The sequence below is a fragment of the Mastigoproctus giganteus genome, chromosome 10 (assembly GCF_048544385.1).
Source record: "Mastigoproctus giganteus isolate SK-2022 chromosome 10, ASM4854438v1, whole genome shotgun sequence".
Classification (NCBI taxonomy): domain Eukaryota; kingdom Metazoa; phylum Arthropoda; class Arachnida; order Uropygi; family Thelyphonidae; genus Mastigoproctus; species Mastigoproctus giganteus.
Window position 1 is genome coordinate 166,758,906 of NC_143584.1, and position 19,504 is coordinate 166,778,409.

Sequence of the window (19,504 nt, forward strand, 5' to 3'; positions counted from 1 at the left end):
AAATTATAATTTTGCAATTAATAAAAAATAAAATAACTCCATTTTTTGAAATCTCTTTAGAATTACTGGGGTTCAAAACAAGCCACCTGCCGCTGATTTAAATAGTATCAGTATTTTACACACACACACACACACACACACACACACACTTCGCGCCTCCGTAGCCAGGTGGGAAGGAGCAGCAGTGTGTAGTACACGCTTCTTGATTAGACCGGGGTTCGAGCCCGTCACCACCAAATACGGAGGATGCGGAAAGGTCAAGGAATGACCACCGCATATCCCGGAGCAATATGGCCTTTGTTGCTAATGCTCCTAAAAACCAAATAACAAACAAAACAAACACACACTTCTTTGTGTAGTACAGCATGCAGAAAAATATACGATATACACACAACATACCCACCAGGAGTTTGACATTAAAAGCAGTTACTCAAACATTAAAAATTAGATACATAGGTTAATAAAAGTTGACACTATGATAAATATGATAAAGTGTTAACTAGGAAAAGGATAAGACAGAATGCAAGGAAATAAGCTTATATATACACCATAAGCAAAAAAAAAAAAACGAACAAAACAACAACACTTTCTTTGCCTATTACTCCTAATAATTTATCCTATTCTTTACATTCCTTTAATCAATCTACTTCTACAACACAAGGGAGGTTTATTCCAGCAATCAATTACTCTCTGACTGCAAACAGGTTTCAGTTTCTTCGTGTGTCATCTGAGATTGTTATTTGTTATTTGGTTTTTAGGAGCATTAGCAACTAAGGCCATATTGCTCCGGGATATGCGGTGGTCATTCCCTGACCTTCCCGCATCCTCCGTATTTGGTGGTGACGGGCTCGAACCCCGGTCTAATCAAGAAGCACGTGGTGTCATCTGAGAAAGAGTCATGATTCCACAAGCATTTGGCTTACTCAACACATTTAAAAACTTGTCACATCTCCTTGTAGATGCCTATCTTCTATTTGCTGAATTCATAGAACCTAAGGCTTTCTTGGTAAGAGTACCCTTTATGCCAAGGACTAACCTTGCTACTCTTCTCAGACCTTTTCAACAGACCTACATCCTTTCTAAAATGAGATTTTTAAACCTGGATGAAGCATTCGAGATGTAGTCTAATCATTGTCTTACACATTTTTTGGCTTGGATCCAGATTAAGTTTGCAAGTCAGCTTTGTGAACTGATTTAGCTTTGAATTAATAAATGTATTTCTTTTTAATTACTTTACTGTTGTCTCTAAATAAAGTATATTGTTATTAAAATGTGACTAATAATTACATTTAGGTGATAATAGAGTAGTTATGCAAAAACTTACATTTTCATAATTCCGTTCTTTTCTGCTTGAAATGCAACAAGCTAGGACTAGCTTCCAGTATTTAATTTACATATTAGACAAATGATTACTCCAAACATAAAATTTCATTTTATCCTAGACACCAACTATGTGACCAATTAAAATTTAAAACAGTTATCAGTACATTAATGAGAGTCTTGACTTTGTACAAGCTTTGAAAGTTCTTCATATTATGGTTATATATTTTAAAAGGCTCCATCTTAAACATTCTCTAGTTGTAGCTAGCTTTAAAGCTTAGTTTTTGTGATGCCAATTGCTGAAAAATTGGCTTCACACAAGTAGAAAAGGGTAGCAAAATTTTCAGAGCTTCATTTCCCAGAACTGGTTTTGACTTTTTCACTCTGATCTATAACGGAGATTCTGTTTATCTTAGAAAACTTTTGTGCAATATCTCATTGTTTTGAACCTTGATAAGGTAAGCTGCTCTTAGCCTTGAGACTAGCAATGCTTGAAATGTCATCAGGCAAATTTTCAATGTCAAATAGCTATCACCCAGCTGCATTTAGTTGGATTCCCTGGGATGAAGTAGCTATAATCAAGAGCTAGATAATTTTATTACTTTCCACCATCTTAACCAGGATTAACATAAAAAGAGATTGCTAAGTAAAAAGAAGGGACTTCATACTGAAGTGCAAAGTTCATTTTTAAAGAAGAAAGCAGCAAACATTGCTTTTTTTTGTAAAACAAAATACTACCCTGGTGTTGGGAAGTGCTGTGGTAAACAGCCTGAAAACTTGATAAAACAAACTAAATATAGAACAATTATATTTCTCTTTTATGTAATAACTAATATATGTTAATTAGTCAAGCAATTTTTTAAACTATAAAACCTTCAAAAAGTGTTTATTTCAGTCTTTCTATTATTATTGACCTGAAAATTAACTCAAACATTGTTTTTAAAAAATGAATGACTTTTCCTTCATAAGGAAATCCATAAACGTGGAGTGCTTTTTATGTTTTTTTTTTTTTTTTATTAAACCTAACATAACTTGACTCCTTCCCAGTCAAATAAGCATATAATAAACAAAAAAAAAAAAAAAAAAATTGTTTTCTTCTATGACTGTTTTTAAACCTGAAGGTATTTTGTATATTTCTTGACATGTATCGTCACTTTTAAAGTAGACCAAAATCTTTTCTAACTTTTTTTTTTTTTTCACTTTAACATAACACTACCCGAAGTATGGTTTTCCTGTATTGATGATGGTTTTCAAGGATAAAAGTTTCGGTATTTATTGTATGACTAACAATTCACTTTCTATTTTTTTTGTTTTGTTGATAATATTCTGGCTTTGAAAATACTGTACATAGCTAATTTACTGCAAAAATTTGCCCTTGGCCAGTGGGTAGTTGATTGCTGAAACAAATTTGCACCTGTTATTGTGGAAGTTGATAGCTTAAATAAATTCAAGGAGGAACTAGACAAATTGAACTGTTAGAGGGAATGGATTTGTGAAATTTTTTTTTTTTTTTTTTTTTTTGGCTGATGCTACATAAGCTTGCTTTCTTGCATCACATGCCTCTACTATTACTACTACTGCTGCCTTTACAAATTTCATTAAAATTTGATTTACATTAAGCAAAAGTAAAAAAAAAAAGAATCAATTTTGAATGAATTGTATTATGAAAGAAAAAATTTCCCCTTTTGTAATTATTTTAATAATTACAAAACGGAAATCATAATGAAAGATGGATACAATTGGGTGAGTTATGATTCTTTGCTATGCAGGACAGCTCTTTCAACCAATACTAAGATTTGTTTCAGAACAGAATGTTGATAGTTTAACATTCCAAGCATGCATCAAACTGTGCCTTTATTGAAATTGCACAAATCTTTTGCAAGCGACAACTATAAAAAAATAAAAAATAAAATAAAATAAAATAAATGAGCATTCAGCTTTGATGCTTGTCACAAAATTAAACTGTAAAATACGGGGCATGGGTTGGAGTTTTTAGGCACAATGCTGTCCTGCTGCCTTGGATTTGAACCCTGTGATAGAAATTATCATGTTGTGGCTTATTCAGAGAAATACTATTTCAATATAAACAGCATTTATGTATGGTTGCCTAATGGTTCTATGACACAGATTTTACACACAGTTGTTTAGATAATACTCAACATACCAAATGATTATAGTCATAATACAGGTGGGCATGTTATTCACCACATTACTAACTGCTGTAAAAAGATGGGTACAGTGGATAAAGGGAAAAGGTTTATTTTATTTGAAAGAATAACTCAAAAAATTTCACAAAGGTGATAGCAGGTTTCTACAGGGACTCCATTTAAGGCCTGAAAGACGTCACAATGATATTCAATTCAATTTCATATCAACCTTTGTCAAACATCTGCTTCCTTGTCCCTTTCTGACACACGATATTATTTTGATCAACCACTGTTGGAAAAACACCATCTGGAAGATGGTTTTTAATGCACACATTACTTTCTGTTGTGGTAATGCCATAATAAGATTGAGCTTATTCAATCTGCTATTTAGTTATGTGACATTACTTTATGAAATTAGTGAAACTTTTTGAGTTGTTTATTCAAATAAAATGAATAATTTATTTATTTTTTTCTTCATCTGACATACTTTTGTTTTTATGACAGTTTAATGGGGTGAATAATATATGCCCATTTTATATATTTTACTCTAGTTATAATATACTTTCTATACTACTAATAATATCTATGATAAAACTTACTTATTAGCAGCATCATGGATGTGGGGAGAAGCCTGTTCAACCAAAAGACAAGAAAACTGCAATAAAAGAATACGGACAGCATCTGAAGTACCAAATGGATTTTCTGGTTCAATAACTCTATTGATAAATACACTAATGACATTTTCAGGTGGATCCTGATCTGGTGTTGGGGGACCCCCAATAAGACGTTCTCCTTCTCCTCTTTCAAAAGCCACTGCAAAAGATGGAATAATAATGTACTGAAGAATCTTTGCCTTTAAATCTTGAGGAAAAGCACTATCATGAAAAAGTTCCACAAATCTGAAGAATGCTCGTCTCTTCCATTCCACTGTATAATTGCTTGCTACAGTATTCTCTAAAAAGTCCCTCAAAAACTCATAATCCGGAATGAATCGTCCTGTAAATGCTCTTAGGAGTTGAAATAAAAGCTCAATCTCATTTGGATGATGTTTCACATAATTTAAGAGGCATTTGGCAAGTAATTTTGGTTCCTTCCACTGTGCAAAGTCAACTCCATCTGCCTTCTGATGCCTCTCCTGAAAATCATCAGATATCCAAATCTTTCTAAGACACTGTATTAACTGACTCTGTCCTGAAAGCCACTGGTCATCATACTTTACTAGTAGGCTAACAATACGAATAGACTGGTATTGAAGTTCATTCTTAGAAGGAGAGATAGAAACAGAAACAGGACTTGTAACACCTGGAGCAAGAGATAGCCCAGCGGGTGACGGTATAGGAGAAGTGGACTGTGATAAACCTAGAGCCATGCTAATTAGTCGAGATGGATTTTGTTGAAGAAACTCTCGGAATGGTTTGCCCTTCTCTCCTTTCAGAAGAAACTAGAAAAAATATATAAAAATTAAATAAGCAATTGGTTAAACATACTACTATTTAATATATACTTGAAAAATAGTAATTTCAAAAATCTAGGGAAGATGCTCACTAAACAAATTTAGGACAAATGTATGTCATTGATAATCAAGAAATTCATAAATACTCTAAGTATTACTTAGAAATTTACATTAAATATTATGTATATAAGTGAGCATCCAAAAATAATTAGATGTAAGCACTGCATAATATCTATAAACTTAGGGCAATCATGTATAAATATTTCTTATTAAAAAAAATTTTTTTTTTTCTGATTAATACTACTGTACATATCACAAATATACATTATACTTATAGGCTATGACAATATTTAGCAAATAAAAACTATTAAGTGATTTTTCATTGTAAAGACATATAAGCATTATATTTTGGTGCTTCATCCTCCCATAGGTGTGAGAGATGAGAAAAATAATTATCCTAGTGTGCGCTTTTGAAAACCTTTCCAATGCAAAAACTACATACCTAATCCCAAAACCAGAAACATTGTTTACCATTCAGGGATCTTATCAAGTTTGCATCAGTTGCAATAATATTTTTTATGAAAGGTCATAATGTCATAATTGTAGAGGCAAGGGTGTGATGACATTGTTATAACTTTTAATGTTTCCTTTTTCATAAACACTTAATTTCACGTCAATGAAGGACTACTCATGCAATCATCTCTGAAAGGTTTCTCTATAGATCTTACAAAGAAATTCACGCATTCATCCGTTCATACTCTGAATGGATGAATAGGAATAGACTTCAGTTCCAGGACTGAAGTCTACTCCTAAGGAGGATCCATAAGAGAATGATTTTGTGATATCACATGACCCTACTGTCATGCCAATGTAAATCCTAGTTCTTCCATGTTATAATTGCTTCATTACTGCAAATACATGCTGGCCTCAACTTGACAACACTTACATCCACATTATCACAAATGCGGGCCACACTGCATTTACAGCTGTGACTTTCACTTTTTATTTTTTTATTTATTGAAAGTAATTATCACGTTTCAATGACTGAGAAGTCTAGACCAGCCAATTCTCCAAATGTGAAATGTAATGTTATTTTCATTTATTAATTTTATCAATTTTTTAAAAAGCAGTCAATTTCTGCATTCAGAAATATTTTAGAATTGGGAGGAAATTTTGATATATTGCACACATGAAGCTTGCATCTACTGATTCATATATTTCAGAATACTTATGACATCCATTCTAGAAATCACGGCATACAAAAAAATGCAGCCTAAAAATTTTGCAAAGGAGCAAGTTAGATTTAATAAACACTGCATAAGTATTAATATAACCCACACCTTTGCTGTAGTCAAATTGAAAATAAATATTCTGGTATACATAAATGCATGCAGGCAGTTTTCACAGTTGATTATCAGATTAGCCATCTTGGCAGGAAAAACAACACATTCAATGATTAACATCGATTAGAATTTAGGTTTAGCCTCTGAGATCACGCCTACTGACAACAGAGGGCTGTGATGGTTTGATTATCTTAAATATTTTATCTGTTGTGTGTCAACTTCTGAATGCTGATTCCGAAAATGATATCCAATTTTTGCTATTATGTACAAATTAAACTAAGTACAGTAGACTCTAGATTTTCCGGGATAGATGGTAAAAAAAAAAAAAAAAAAATCACAGATAATCGATTTCATGGTTAATCCAAAAATACAGAAGTCCCCGACATACATTCCAGGACTTCTTACATAAGTCGGCATTTACATAACTTGGGAGTGACTAATAACATATTGTTACTATATTATTATTGACAAATCTGAATTCGGCGCAATGCTTGTTAATGTTTGACCATTTTCATACATCCTTATTTATTTTAATTTTCTGATCCAAATTGATTGCTTTCTTTGTACTGCTGTCACTAATTCTCTTAGGCAGCACCATGATAATGGTCAAAATGAAATTTTCTGTAAAGAACTTTACAGGGTTAAAGTGAAAACTCACTATTATCACCACACACGAGCTCACATTTTACTAAAGCACATTTCTGGAGGTTGCTACCATAAAAACAATAAAATCAAGTTGCACTTTCCAGTTTACTGGTTTTTTTCTCTTAGTGCATCTAATTAATTATAAATGGGTAGTAAACTCGATCTTATTGCATTCGCAATAATACCAATAGTTGGAATTCTGTGGGTTTTTATCTTATTATAGTGAAATGTGTGTGTGTTCCATTCACTGAAATCTTCAGTCATAAAAAAAGCATAAATAAATTTTAAGAATCTTCTCTTCTTTCCTATTCTTTTGCTTGTTACTACATATTTCACTTGTGAAATTTGTGCGTGCCGTGATCGTGCGGCTTATTATTTTTTTTTGGTTTGTTTTAAATTTTACAATCCTTAAAAAAAAAAATTGAAAAAAAATTTACGTAAATCTGAAGTTGCGTAAGTCATGGACCTACTGTATCAAAAAATGATCAGCAACCTATGTAAAAAGCATGCTGATAGATCAAAAACTTAACACGCACTACTCGCCTGTCCAATACGATGCTTCCCTTTATTTTTTACAATTTCATATATGGTTTGGTCACCAATATTATAATGGTTCTTGAAATATTTAATGGATGCACCGTTTTAAAACTTTTGAATAATTTCCAAGTTTTTGTTTAACTGAAAGAGCAACTCTTTTGTGTTTACCCATCATTTTCGCGATTTCTAAACAAAAAAAAAAACATATTTACTATAAAAAAAAATTTTCAACATCTCTGACATAAATAACAAAACAGAATTTGTCTTTTTGCAGTGCAACGGAACATGACAATTGACACGATGCACTAAAACAAACAAAACATTTACGACTTACAAAACATCTCTTTATACCTATTCTAGTTATTACTTTAATTTTATGATTTCTGGTTGATTTTTTTTTTTAATTTGGTGTTTTGAACTGTCCCAGTTAATCCAATCCCGGTAAATCGGGAGTCTGCTGTATCATATTTTTACAAAAGGAAGTCATTGTCAATGAAAGGGGATTACATTATAAATCTTGAAAACTGGTTACAAATTTCTCCAGACTAACTGTGAATGTGTTTTTGACAATCCTCAGCTTTCTCACTGAAAAATGGAAGTGATGGTCAAAGTTGGGGAGGCATAACGTGCATTCAGGAATGGTACCAACTGAGGAGCTATTAACAGATTTTACTCTCAAAGAAACCTGGGTCAGCTATCAGTGAGGAAAACACTATATGGGAGAGTTTCTTATATTTTTTATAACTGCTTCTTTAATTTCTTTTCTGAACTTCCTGTCTTAACAGACTTTCTCCATACTTTTTTATTTGTAACTTTAAGTTCTCTTAAATTTTTGCTATTCTTTATATAAAATCATGTTAATATCAGGAATGAAATTTAAAATTTGAGAAAGGTTTCTTATTTAATGGTTATTGGCAAATTGGCTTCTGTAAATTCGATTTTATGCAAGTTTTTGCTAGCTGGTGTAAACTTAAAAAAAAAAAAAAAAAAAAATGGAAACGTATTTTGCATCCCATAGGTATACATGGAGGTATTGTAAAAACATCGCAATGTGAACCCAATAACACATTGTTTTTTTTGGTAATTCATTTCGAGACCTTGGAAGTTCAAATTTTTGCTATATAAATAAACTGTTTATCTCTCTAAAAGGTCATTTTTATAATGGAGCACTACCCTTTCATCGTTATTATATGTTCCGTTATAAGAATCAATTTTGAATGCCTTTGCTGATCTTTTTCTAAAGAACATTTCTGGGGGTCACTACCATAAAACAATAAAAACAATTTGCACTTTCTGGTTTATTGGGCATTTCTGTTAACGCAATCTATTATAAACGGGTAGTAAACTCGATCTTATTGCAATCGTGATAATACTGATAACTGCAATTGTGTGGGTTTTTACGTTATTATGGTGAAATGTGTTCCCCCATCACTGAAATCTTCAATCATATAAAAAACAAATTTTGAGAAACTTCTCTTCATTCCTATTTATGTATTACAATGATGAAGGGAAAGCGATCAACAAAAAGTGCAAGTGGTGGTAGTGCCAGGAAACGAAACAAAACTGATTTAGAAATGAAGATGAAAATGGTTAAGAAGTAGTAAACAGGACAAAGTTTGTCATCTATTGCACCGGAATTAGGTCTCGCTGCTTCAACAGTGAACGCTATTTTAAAGGACAGTGCGTGTGTAAAATATGATGTTAAAGGATCAATGCATTTAAGATCAACAGTGATCACAAAACAGTGTTCAGGTGCTATATCGAAGATGGAAAAGCTATTAATAATATGGATGGAAAATCAGATTCAGAAGCGAATCAAACAAATCCATGCTACCAAAGAAAGAGTGCTATTTAAATAATAATATAAAATACCAGAAAACAGAAGCAGGGAGCTCACAAGTACTATCTCTTCAAAGGGACACCAGCACTTTTGAATACCCCTGAGTCCAATGGCCATTTGAGCAAAAGCAAGAAGTATTTATGAAGATATTAAGCATAAGTATGGCGAACCCTAAGTCAAGTTCATGGCAAGCAATGGGTGGTTTAATAGGTTCAAGCATCGGGCGAGGTTTCCACAACGTTAAAGTATGCAATGAAATCGTCAGTAATGATTCTGCAGCAGCAGAGATATTTTGTGATGTGCTAGAAAAAACCACTTCTAAATTTCCATAGCCCTCAACCTCTGCAGCGGCATACTTATCAGCTGGATATGTTGATTCTGGCAACGATGCTTGAAAAGTAAAACTTGCTGATGTTATGTGTGTCTCCTTCCTTTTTTGTAATTTTATAATTTTGAAATTTTTGTAATTTTTCCTGTGAATGAGATAAAAAAAAACTGAACAAATAATTCTATTTACATGTTCGTCGAACATTTCTTTTTTGCTTCAGTCAAATTCAGTGGCATAGATGCGAGTGCTGCATTAGCTTTTAGGGAAATTCTGACCTACGCAGAGTTCTGTGGAACGCAACCCTTACGTATGTTGGGGAGTGCCTGTATTTTTACTACTCTTTCTAAAATATAAAGAATTCTTTCATTTCATCTCTTTTGAGCTTTCGGATGGGCTTATGTGAAGAAAAATTTTCTATTTTAAATATTTCTCACATATTTCAATAGCCAATTAAACTTTCTTCCATGCTAATTTAAAATTATGGTTTCGCTGCAGTCCCGATATTCACTCTATTGATTACTGCAATAGCTATTAAAGAATATGTAGAGAACACTTAACATGAAATAAATACAGAAAATTAATGCTGCTAATAGGACAATAAAAGTAAGGCAAGCTCCTGTAAACCTATCCATTCTTATTTCAAAATAAAATAGAATTCATAAATATAAAAATAGAAAATAAAAAAAGGAAAGAAAAATAAAGACCAAAGCACCTCCAGAGGACTGAATGTTTGGCTCCTTGCCCAGAGACACAAACAAATCCATGCTACCAAAGAAAGAGTGCTATTTAAATAATAATATAAAATACCAGAAAACAGAAGCAGGGAGCTCACAAGTACTATCTCTTCAAAGGTACACCAGCACTTTTGAACTAAAAAAAAAAAATTCAAAATTTCAATTAGTGATCACTATCACAGTCAAACATCAGTGGGTGTCCTGATATATCCTAGACACAGAGAGAAATAATCAATCAACTAAACACAAAATATGTATGGCCACCACCTGCGACAGAATAAATAAGGAAACATAACAGACAAAATTAATTTGAAAATATACTCCTCCAATTGACAAATTAAACAGAATTAAACTTAAATAAACTCAAATAATTAACCGGCTAATGTAAACAAAATGACAGAATAAATTAAAACATAATGAAGGCTCAATTATATGAGATTCAAACTGAACAAAACAAACAATCTGAATGCTCATCACCACCAATGGGATTCTTCCAGAGAAGCCAGTCCATTTTTTGCTGAGTAAAGTCACCCATTCCTTTATTCTTGCTGGGTAGCTGTTTAGCACATCAAATGTCCTGACTGTGGGATATGCTATGTCGGCAAGAAAGCTCTTGTCAAGTTATCTTGCTTATATCTTAGAGCACAGGGAGTCCTATCAGATTTTGATTTGATTTTGGCTTTTATGGCGACTAAGGCTATGTTGTACTAAGTCCAGTTTTAAAAAAGAATAGGACACAAGTAACTTAAAAATGAAATCAGTAAATACAAATGATTAAAATACAAGTAAATTTAGATAATAAATTCAGGTAAAAAAAAAAGAGATGTAAACGGTACATACTAAAAACATTTATATGTGAGTATAAAGGTTTGTAATTTTCAAAAAATTTAAAAATTGTGGATATATCGTCTTTGTCAGCGAAAATCTGACTGAGTGTATGAGTTTAATCATCTGACTACTCTGCCAGATGAAACATAAACAGCATTCATTTAAAAATCTACAACACTCAGTAAAGACATGTTTCACAGTTAAAATGGTGTCATAGTGCCTGCACGTAGGACAGTCAATAACCCAAAGCAGAAAAGCATGTGTCAGATGACTGTGTCCTATGTGGAGCTCAGCTAGAACAACTACCTCCTTACAGTCCCTGCGAAAACTAGACGGCCAATGTCTGATTACAGGCTTAATCTCGTTTAACTTATTTTTAGCCTGCCAAGAGTGTTGCCATTGGGAACCCAGTTTCTTTTGAATTACTTGCCTGTAGTCTGTATAGGGGACTAAGAGATAAGTTATAATAGGTCACCGATTTGGCTACAGAGTCTGCCAAATCATTTCCAAGGATCCCAATGTAGCTGGGGATCAGGCAGAAGGAAATATCAAATTCCAATTCAGAAAAGGACTGTATCCTCTGCTGTACCTGGGATAAGACTGGATGAGGATTGCTCCTCATTGATGACAAAGCCTGTAATGAACTAAGAGAATCGGTATATATAACACATTTTTGGTGGTAGTGTATTTGTAAGTGATCCAAGGCTAGTTCAATTACATGCAGCTCTGCAGTAAATATGCTGCATTCGGCAGGGATCTGCTCAGATATGGTATCATCTGGGAAGACAGCTGCAGTCCAACAGACACCTCTGACTTCGCACCATCTGTGAAGGCTGTCAAAAAGTCAGAATGTTCAAATCGGTGGACTGAAAAGAGCTGCAGGTAGTCATCGGTTGCTAAGAAAGAAGTTACAGACGGGAACATGAGAATGCCAGGGTAGAAGGGATTGCCTAGGTGATGGGGCAATTTTGTCTACCGTGATGTCCAAATTTCTGAATAGGTCTTGGATACGAATGCCATTGTTGTTGTGTTTTCTGCCATAAGGGCAACATAGGCCGTGTTGCACCTCCCCAATAAACTGACTTTACATAAAAGGACTTCTTGTGCAGCAGTTAGAAACAGTCATAAATTTAAATTTGTTTTAAATAGAGAAATATTTGTTTCTTTACCTATAATGCTATTGAAAGATACAGGTTGTAGTAGATTTGAAATGAAACTAAAAGTTGTTCGTCAGGCGTTGAACAAGCTACATTCAAGGAGTATATATTTTACTGTAAGTAGTTGAGAGCAGTACATACAACGAAGAGGATCATTTCCTGTAAGTGGTTGCGAGCAGTTCATACAATGAGGAGGATCATTTCCTGTAAGTAGATAGCGATGTGTGGGGTGAGTGTGACCTATTTGGGTTCTGGCTAAGATTACTAATTCTTTTCTATTTTTACGAAGGCCAGAAGTCCATAATTGTGGTTCAGGTTTATTTGAAGTACCTTGTTATTCGTTTGCATTTTCCACAGAAGTATCCATTGTTTCATGCATATTCTCTGTATATTGTGTCTATAATCAGGATATGGGACTAGATCATTTGTTGAGGCTAAGTTGGGATGCTTTGCAGCATCATCTGCATATTCATTTCCTGGCATACCAGGGATCCAAGAGAAGATAACAACAGTTTTCTCATACTCATGAATACACATCGGCTTATGTCTTATGAGTTTTAATAAAGGATTCTTAGGTGAGGAAGTGCCTTTCAAAGCTAAAATAGCAATCTGTGAATATACCATATTTCTTCGATTGTAAGACGCACCTTAATTTCAGTACCACCAACAGAAAAAAAAAAAAAAAGCTTTGATTCTAAGAAAAAAAAAAATAAAATGCTAAAATAAATCTAACAAATATTTTCATTATAATAGAATTCAATTTACTAATATTTACCAGTAGGTATGTTATTCATCACTTCTTCTGATCAGAGTCTACTTCACATTCAGAGTCTGATTCTTCTGAGCCGCCGTTATCTTCATTATCCCATAATATATAGTCTTCTGAGACACTGAGAGTGTTGGTGATGCAACATTTTTTAAATGAGTGCTGCAATATTCTTCCTGGGATTAGCTTCCAAGCTGTTAATACCCATTCTGCCAATTTTGATGCTGGCGCTTTCTTAATTTTTCCGTAAGTTGTCAAAGGAAGTTATTCAGTCAACAGTCAGGATTCATATTCCTTTCTCAAGTAATCCTTAAATGGTTTGTTGATTGAAACATTGAGTGGCTGCAGTTAGCTAGTCATGCCACCAGGAATCACAACCAAGTCACCATATTTTTGCACGATTTTATTTTTGATCCGTTCGGACAAATGTCCACGAAATGCATCAAGTACTAGCATGCTAGTTGGGTTAAGAAGACTTATGGGATGTCTATTCCACAAAACATTTAGCCAGTCTTCTGTAAGCTCTGCCGAAATCGATCCTGTTTTTTTGTGCATGCACAATAACATTTGGGGAAAAATGTCATTCTTTGGTATGGTTTTTCGATTTAAAATTAAATACGGTGGCAACTTTTGACCATCAGTGGTCATGCAGAGCATCACAGTGATATGCTCTTCTTTTCATAGCCCGTGCTTATAATCTTGATTTCTTTAGCACCTTTAGTGTTGATGGTGTAATTTCGAGGCATACTGAAGAAGACTGGGATTTCATCAGCATTTCCAATTTGACTAAACTCAGTTTCTTCCCCCCCCCCTTAATTTCATTATCTGTCGCTGAAAGTTAATCAGCTTCTGTTGAAAGTCTGCAGGACTTTTTTGACAGATAGATGTTCAGTGTCTTAACGATAATCCACTACGATGCATGAGTCTATTGCACAAGCTGCGACTGCCTTTAAAAATTATATTCTCTATTCCGAGGGACTTGGCAACTTCTCCGGCTTTCAATTGCATGGCTTTTCGAGTGATGGGTAATCCTTTTGCACATGTCTCAGTTACAAAACGTATCACAGCTTCATCGAATTATGTAAATCTTCCTTTCTTAGGCCCTGTAAAGCACTTGGTTGTTGCTTTGCATGAAAATATGGAATTGCGATCATTTCTCCGACGAACATTTACTTCACTAATGTCAAAATGCCGACCCGCAGCTCTATTTCCATGTTCTTTTGCATACACAATAGCTTTTTGTTTCAATGCGGCTTAGGGCAATCTTTTTAACATTTCAATATGCAATAAGGGATCAAAATGAAGGAAATACAGTAACTCCACTTCATACGTACTTTCGAAAATACAAACAAAACTTCCTAGTTTTCGCTGAGTGAGCTCCACTATAACGAAGTAATGGTGGCTTCAAATTTTGAAAGCGCGTGAAATCACTCACATCACTTTATTCTCCAATGGAATTGGAGAATGCGATAACGGTCAAACTTGGAGGCGGGGTTTCCGCGTAAAAACAAAACGTGTGGTGCCGTGTGCAAAGTGTGAGGGGGAAAAATAAAAAAAACAATGATTGTAAGACGGCATCGATTCTAAGATGCACCCCATTTTTAGAGACGTGCACCTTGGAATCGAAGAAATACTGTATTATGCTTTTATTTATTGACAGTGAGATGTTTTTCAGAGAAAGCTTAATGGCTTCAAGCACAGCAATATAACTACTGCATTTGGCTGGAAGTGAAATTGAAACCGTTGTGTTAGAGAAGACAGCAGCTACACTAGCTTGATTGTCAGACTTTGAACCATCAGTATAGATCTTGGTAAACTGGGGTACTTTTGTGCATAAGCAAAATGTAGTTGTGGGATGTTAATATTTGCTATAGAACCTTTACCCCATTGCTAAAAGTATTCATTAGAAGAAAGAATGAAGCTAGTCCATGGTGGATCTGGATCTTGTGGTTCTCTGAGGATATTATCAAGCTGAATGTTCCAGCTTTCTGTTAGATTCTGCATTCTGATACCAGTAAGCCGAATTATTCTGGGTTTTCCATTGAGGATCATGCAGTAGAAGCCAAACAGGATGAGTAGGCAGGATTTTAATTTTAGCTGAGTAGTTCAACAACATCTTTCTTCTGATGCTAAGTGGAGGTTGGTGAGCCTCAACATAAAGACTTGAAACTGGTGATGTTCTGTATGCACCTAGGGCTATTCTAAGAGAAGAGTGTTGGATGGGTGCAAGACGGGCTAAGATGCTCTTACTAGCTGAGTCATAAACAAGTGCTCCGTAGTCTAGTCAAGATCAAATTAGGAACTTATATAATATATGGCCTCTCATATGAATAGAATGGAGATCTCTTAGGATGCTGTATCACCATGTGGTATCAAAAGGCCTTTCTATATCAATGACGAGATGTTGATTTCTGATGAATGGGTTTCTTATGTTTGATTTGGTTTTAGTCATGAGGTCTAGGGAAGATCTATTCTTTTGAAAGCCAAACCGATTATTACTGATTATGTTTTGGGATTCAAGGTACCAGGTGAGTCGATGGTGAACCATTTTTACCTAAGTCTTACTCAGGCAGCTGGTTAGAGAAATTGGTCTATAGTTGCTAGGAACTGAATGATCTTTTCCGGGTTTCGGTGCAGCTATTATATAAGAATGTTGTCAGGAAGTGGGGAATATATGTTGTGAGAATATCAGATTGTAAAATTTTAGCAATTAGCATTAGCATTAGTAGAGGCATATGATGCAAGAAAGCAAGCTTATTCAGCATCAGCCAAAATAAAAAAAAAAAAAAAAAAAAAACAACCACTACTCCCATTTCACCCCTCAATTCGTTCGAAATACCTGTCCAGCTGAGCCTTAAATTTGTTTAGGCTATCAACTTCAACAACAAGCGATGGAAGTCTATTCCACAAACCAACTGCCCGCTGGCTAAAGGCGAATTTCCGCACATCTATCCGACATCCGTCCTTCCTCAATTTGAATTTATGCCCTCTCAGGTGATTATTCTGAGCAAGAGGAAGAATTCCATCGGCATTGAGCATGCTCAAGCCATTCAAAGCCTTGTACACCTCTATCAGATCACCTCGGCGATGCCTAGTCTCCAGGCTCTGTAATTTGCAAAACTTAAGCCTTTCTTCGTAAGAGCAACCCTTTGTTCCATTCACTAATCTTGTTGCCCTTCTCTGTACTCGTTCCAGCAGCTCTACATCCTTCTTGAAATGAGGCCTCCAGACCTGTATACAGTACTCAAGGTGTGGCCTGACCAATGCCTTATACAAGGGAATAATCACATCCCTGTCCCTGCTAGAAAAATTCCTGTATATCATTGACAAGACACCATGAGCTACTCTTGCAGCTTGTCTGCACTGCTCAGAGAACTTCATATCTGCCTGCACAATTACCCCCAGGTCCTTTTCATTCTCTACCACTGTCAGCGTAGTACCACAGAGTTGATACGTTGATCTGGGGTTACTGTTTCCCATATGTAGTACTTTACATTTGTCAATGTTAAACTTCATTTGCCACCTCTCAGCCCATCTGCTCAACCTTTCCAGATCCTGTTGCAGCAGCATAGTATCAGTAGTGTCCTTAACAACCCTGCCAACCTTTGTATCGTCTGCAAACTTGGACATTAAGCCTGATCCTTTCCAGATCCTGTTGCAGCAGCATAGTATCAGTAGTGTCCTTAACAACCCTGCCAACCTTTGTATCGTCTGCAAACTTGGACATTAAGCCTGATACACCATCATCAATATCATTTATAAATACAGAAAACAACAATGGACCCAACACTGAACCCTGAGGAACTCCACTAATAACATTAGTCCACGTTGAGCAGTGTCCATTGATTACCACTCTCTGTCTTCTGCCACTCAACCATCCCTTTATCCATAGCAGCAATTTGCCTCGAATGCCACACTTCTCCAATTTGTGCAGCAGTCTTCCATGCGCAACAGTATCAAAAGCCTTTCTAAGATCCAAATATATAATATCAAAGTTATTCCCTGCATCCAGTTCTTTTGTGACTACATCATAGTATCCAATCAAATTGGTCAGACAAGACCTGCCCTTAACAAACCCATGCTGTGTCTGAGCTATAACTGAATTCTTGTCCAGATGATCCTGCAGTGCTTCTTTAACCAGTGCCTCCATTAATTTTCCTGGAACCGAAGTTAAACTAACAGGTCTATAATTACTTGTGTCAGCCTTTGATCCTCCTTTGTGAATTGGGGTTACATTTGCACATCTCCAGTCCATGGGTACCTCCCCTGAGTCCAAAGAAGCTCTCATAATTATGGCTAGGGGTTTGCTTACTTCCTTTGCTGCCTCCTTTAATATAACTGGATAGATCCCATCCACCCCGGGTGACTTTTTTATGTTTATCCTCAACAATTTCTCCTCCACTTTCCTCTCAGTTATTAGAAAATCATCTAGCTCACTGCCAATGTTTACTTCACCTACGACATTCCCCTTCCTGAATAACTCCTCATGTGTGAATGTAGATGCAAAATACTCGTTTAGATTGTTAGCCACCTGAGCTGGATCCTCAACTGTTGAACCATCAACATCCAGTGGACCAATCTGATTCATCCCTTTCCTTCTTGAGTTTAAATAGGTAAAGAACTCTTTTCTGTTTTTCTTTGCATCCTTTGCCAAGGATTTCTCATAATCTGCCTTTGCCTGCCTAATCTCCTTTGTGACTTGGTTACAGACCAACTTATATCTATCATAGGCTTCCACGTCACCCATTAATTTGTATGTATCCCATGCATTTTTCTTCTCTGCCATATGTCTCATTAGTTCATCTGACAACCATTTAGGCCTGAACCTTGAACAATATTTCTTGGTTGGTATGTAAAGCCTGGTAGCTTCCAAGATTAGTTCCTTGAATGCTTCCCATTTTGAATTTGCTGTTGGTAACATCATCAGTTGGTCCCACTGTATAGAATTTAAATACTGTCTCAGACCAGCATAGTCTCCTTTACGAAAGCAAAAACCCTTCCCTTTACCTCTGATGGTAGTTACCTCCTTGAGTAAATCCCACTTCAGCACACTGTGATCACTGCCACCCAGTGGTTCATTTATCTGCAGATTCCTAATGCATGAAGAATCACTACTGATAATCAGATCAAGAGTATTACTCCCTCTAGTTGCCTCCCGAACATGCTGGTGTAGAAAACAATCATCCAATAAATCCACAAAAGCCTTGCTAGTGTGTGAGTGACCAACTCACAAATTCCAGTCAATATCTGGGAAATTAAAATCCCCCATTATAAGACTCTCTGATTTACTGGCCCACTCTATTTCCCTGTACAGTATCTTATTATACTCATCAGAGTCATTAGGCCTATAGCACACTCCTACTCTCAATTTTGATTTACCTATGCTTATGTCACACCAAACTGACTCAACACTGCACTGTCCAGCGATGTCAACTGGCTTCACTTCCTTGGATTTTATGTGTTTTTTAACTAATAGCATAACCCCTCCTCCCTTCCTATCCTGTCTATCTTTTCTGTAGACGTTGTACTCCCCAAATTCCAGTTCTGCATTCCTTATATCTGTGTGACACCACGTCTCTGATACCCCAACAATATCTGCCTTTGATGTTTTGAGTAATACCTCAAATTCATCAAATTTATTTACTAAACTCCTAGCATTAGTGTACACGCAAGTATACATGCACCTGTTTCTATTCTTAGCTACCCTAACACAACCCATGTGTTTACTTGTACCGCAATGACTTCCAGCAGTCTCTGAAATATCCTGCATCTTGTTTTTCAGGCTTCTGCTCATTCCAATAGAAGCAGTGCAAGAATCTCTTTCACCTCTGCCCGTGGCTACTGTTAATCCATTAGTCTTTGTCTCCCCCCAAGCTAGCAGTTTTCCGACCCACCTAACACTGCCTCGATAGCATCAGTAAATATTCTTGCACCCTTTCTATTTAAGTGTATCCCATCCCTGTAGAAGCAATCTCTCCTGTTAACAAGTACAGTCCAGGCTGAAAAAAATTCTACCCCTTCAGCCTTGCACAATCTTTCCAGGGCCGAATTGATCGACAAGGCTCTCATCATATACTCCCTCCTATCGTGTCTGGGCAGAATTGCAGACACTTTCAAATTCAACCCTACTTCACGGCTTTTTTTCAACAGTGACCTGTACTTGTTAAGTAATTCCGCTGGTCTCCTACTCTTAATATCATTAGTGCCAACGTGTACAACTATATCACCTTTTGTGCCCTTAAAAGATGATATCTGCTCTACAACGTCATCAACCTTTGCCCCTGGCAGACATACCCTGGTCCTGTTCCACCTATCCTTTTTACAAAGCATGTTCCCCGTTTCCCTGACAATTGAGTCACCAACAACTACTAGTTCCTGTTGGACCAGCGCATTCTGCCTTGGGGGC

At 35.7% G+C, this 19,504-nt stretch overlaps 1 protein-coding gene across 6 annotated transcripts in view; it reads right to left on the reverse strand.

The window, feature by feature from the left end:
* The window catches only part of Nipped-A (Transcription-associated protein Nipped-A), a 1,216,281-nt gene that overhangs the window by 585,867 nt on the left and 610,910 nt on the right, over nucleotides 1–19,504 (reverse strand). For all 6 annotated transcript variants that reach the window (XM_090382460.1, XM_090382459.1, XM_090382462.1 and 3 more), the window contains one exon: nucleotides 4,067–4,908. In XM_090382460.1, coding sequence (XP_090238586.1) covers nucleotides 4,067–4,908 — 842 coding nt within the window. The remainder of the gene's footprint in view (nucleotides 1–4,066; nucleotides 4,909–19,504) is intronic.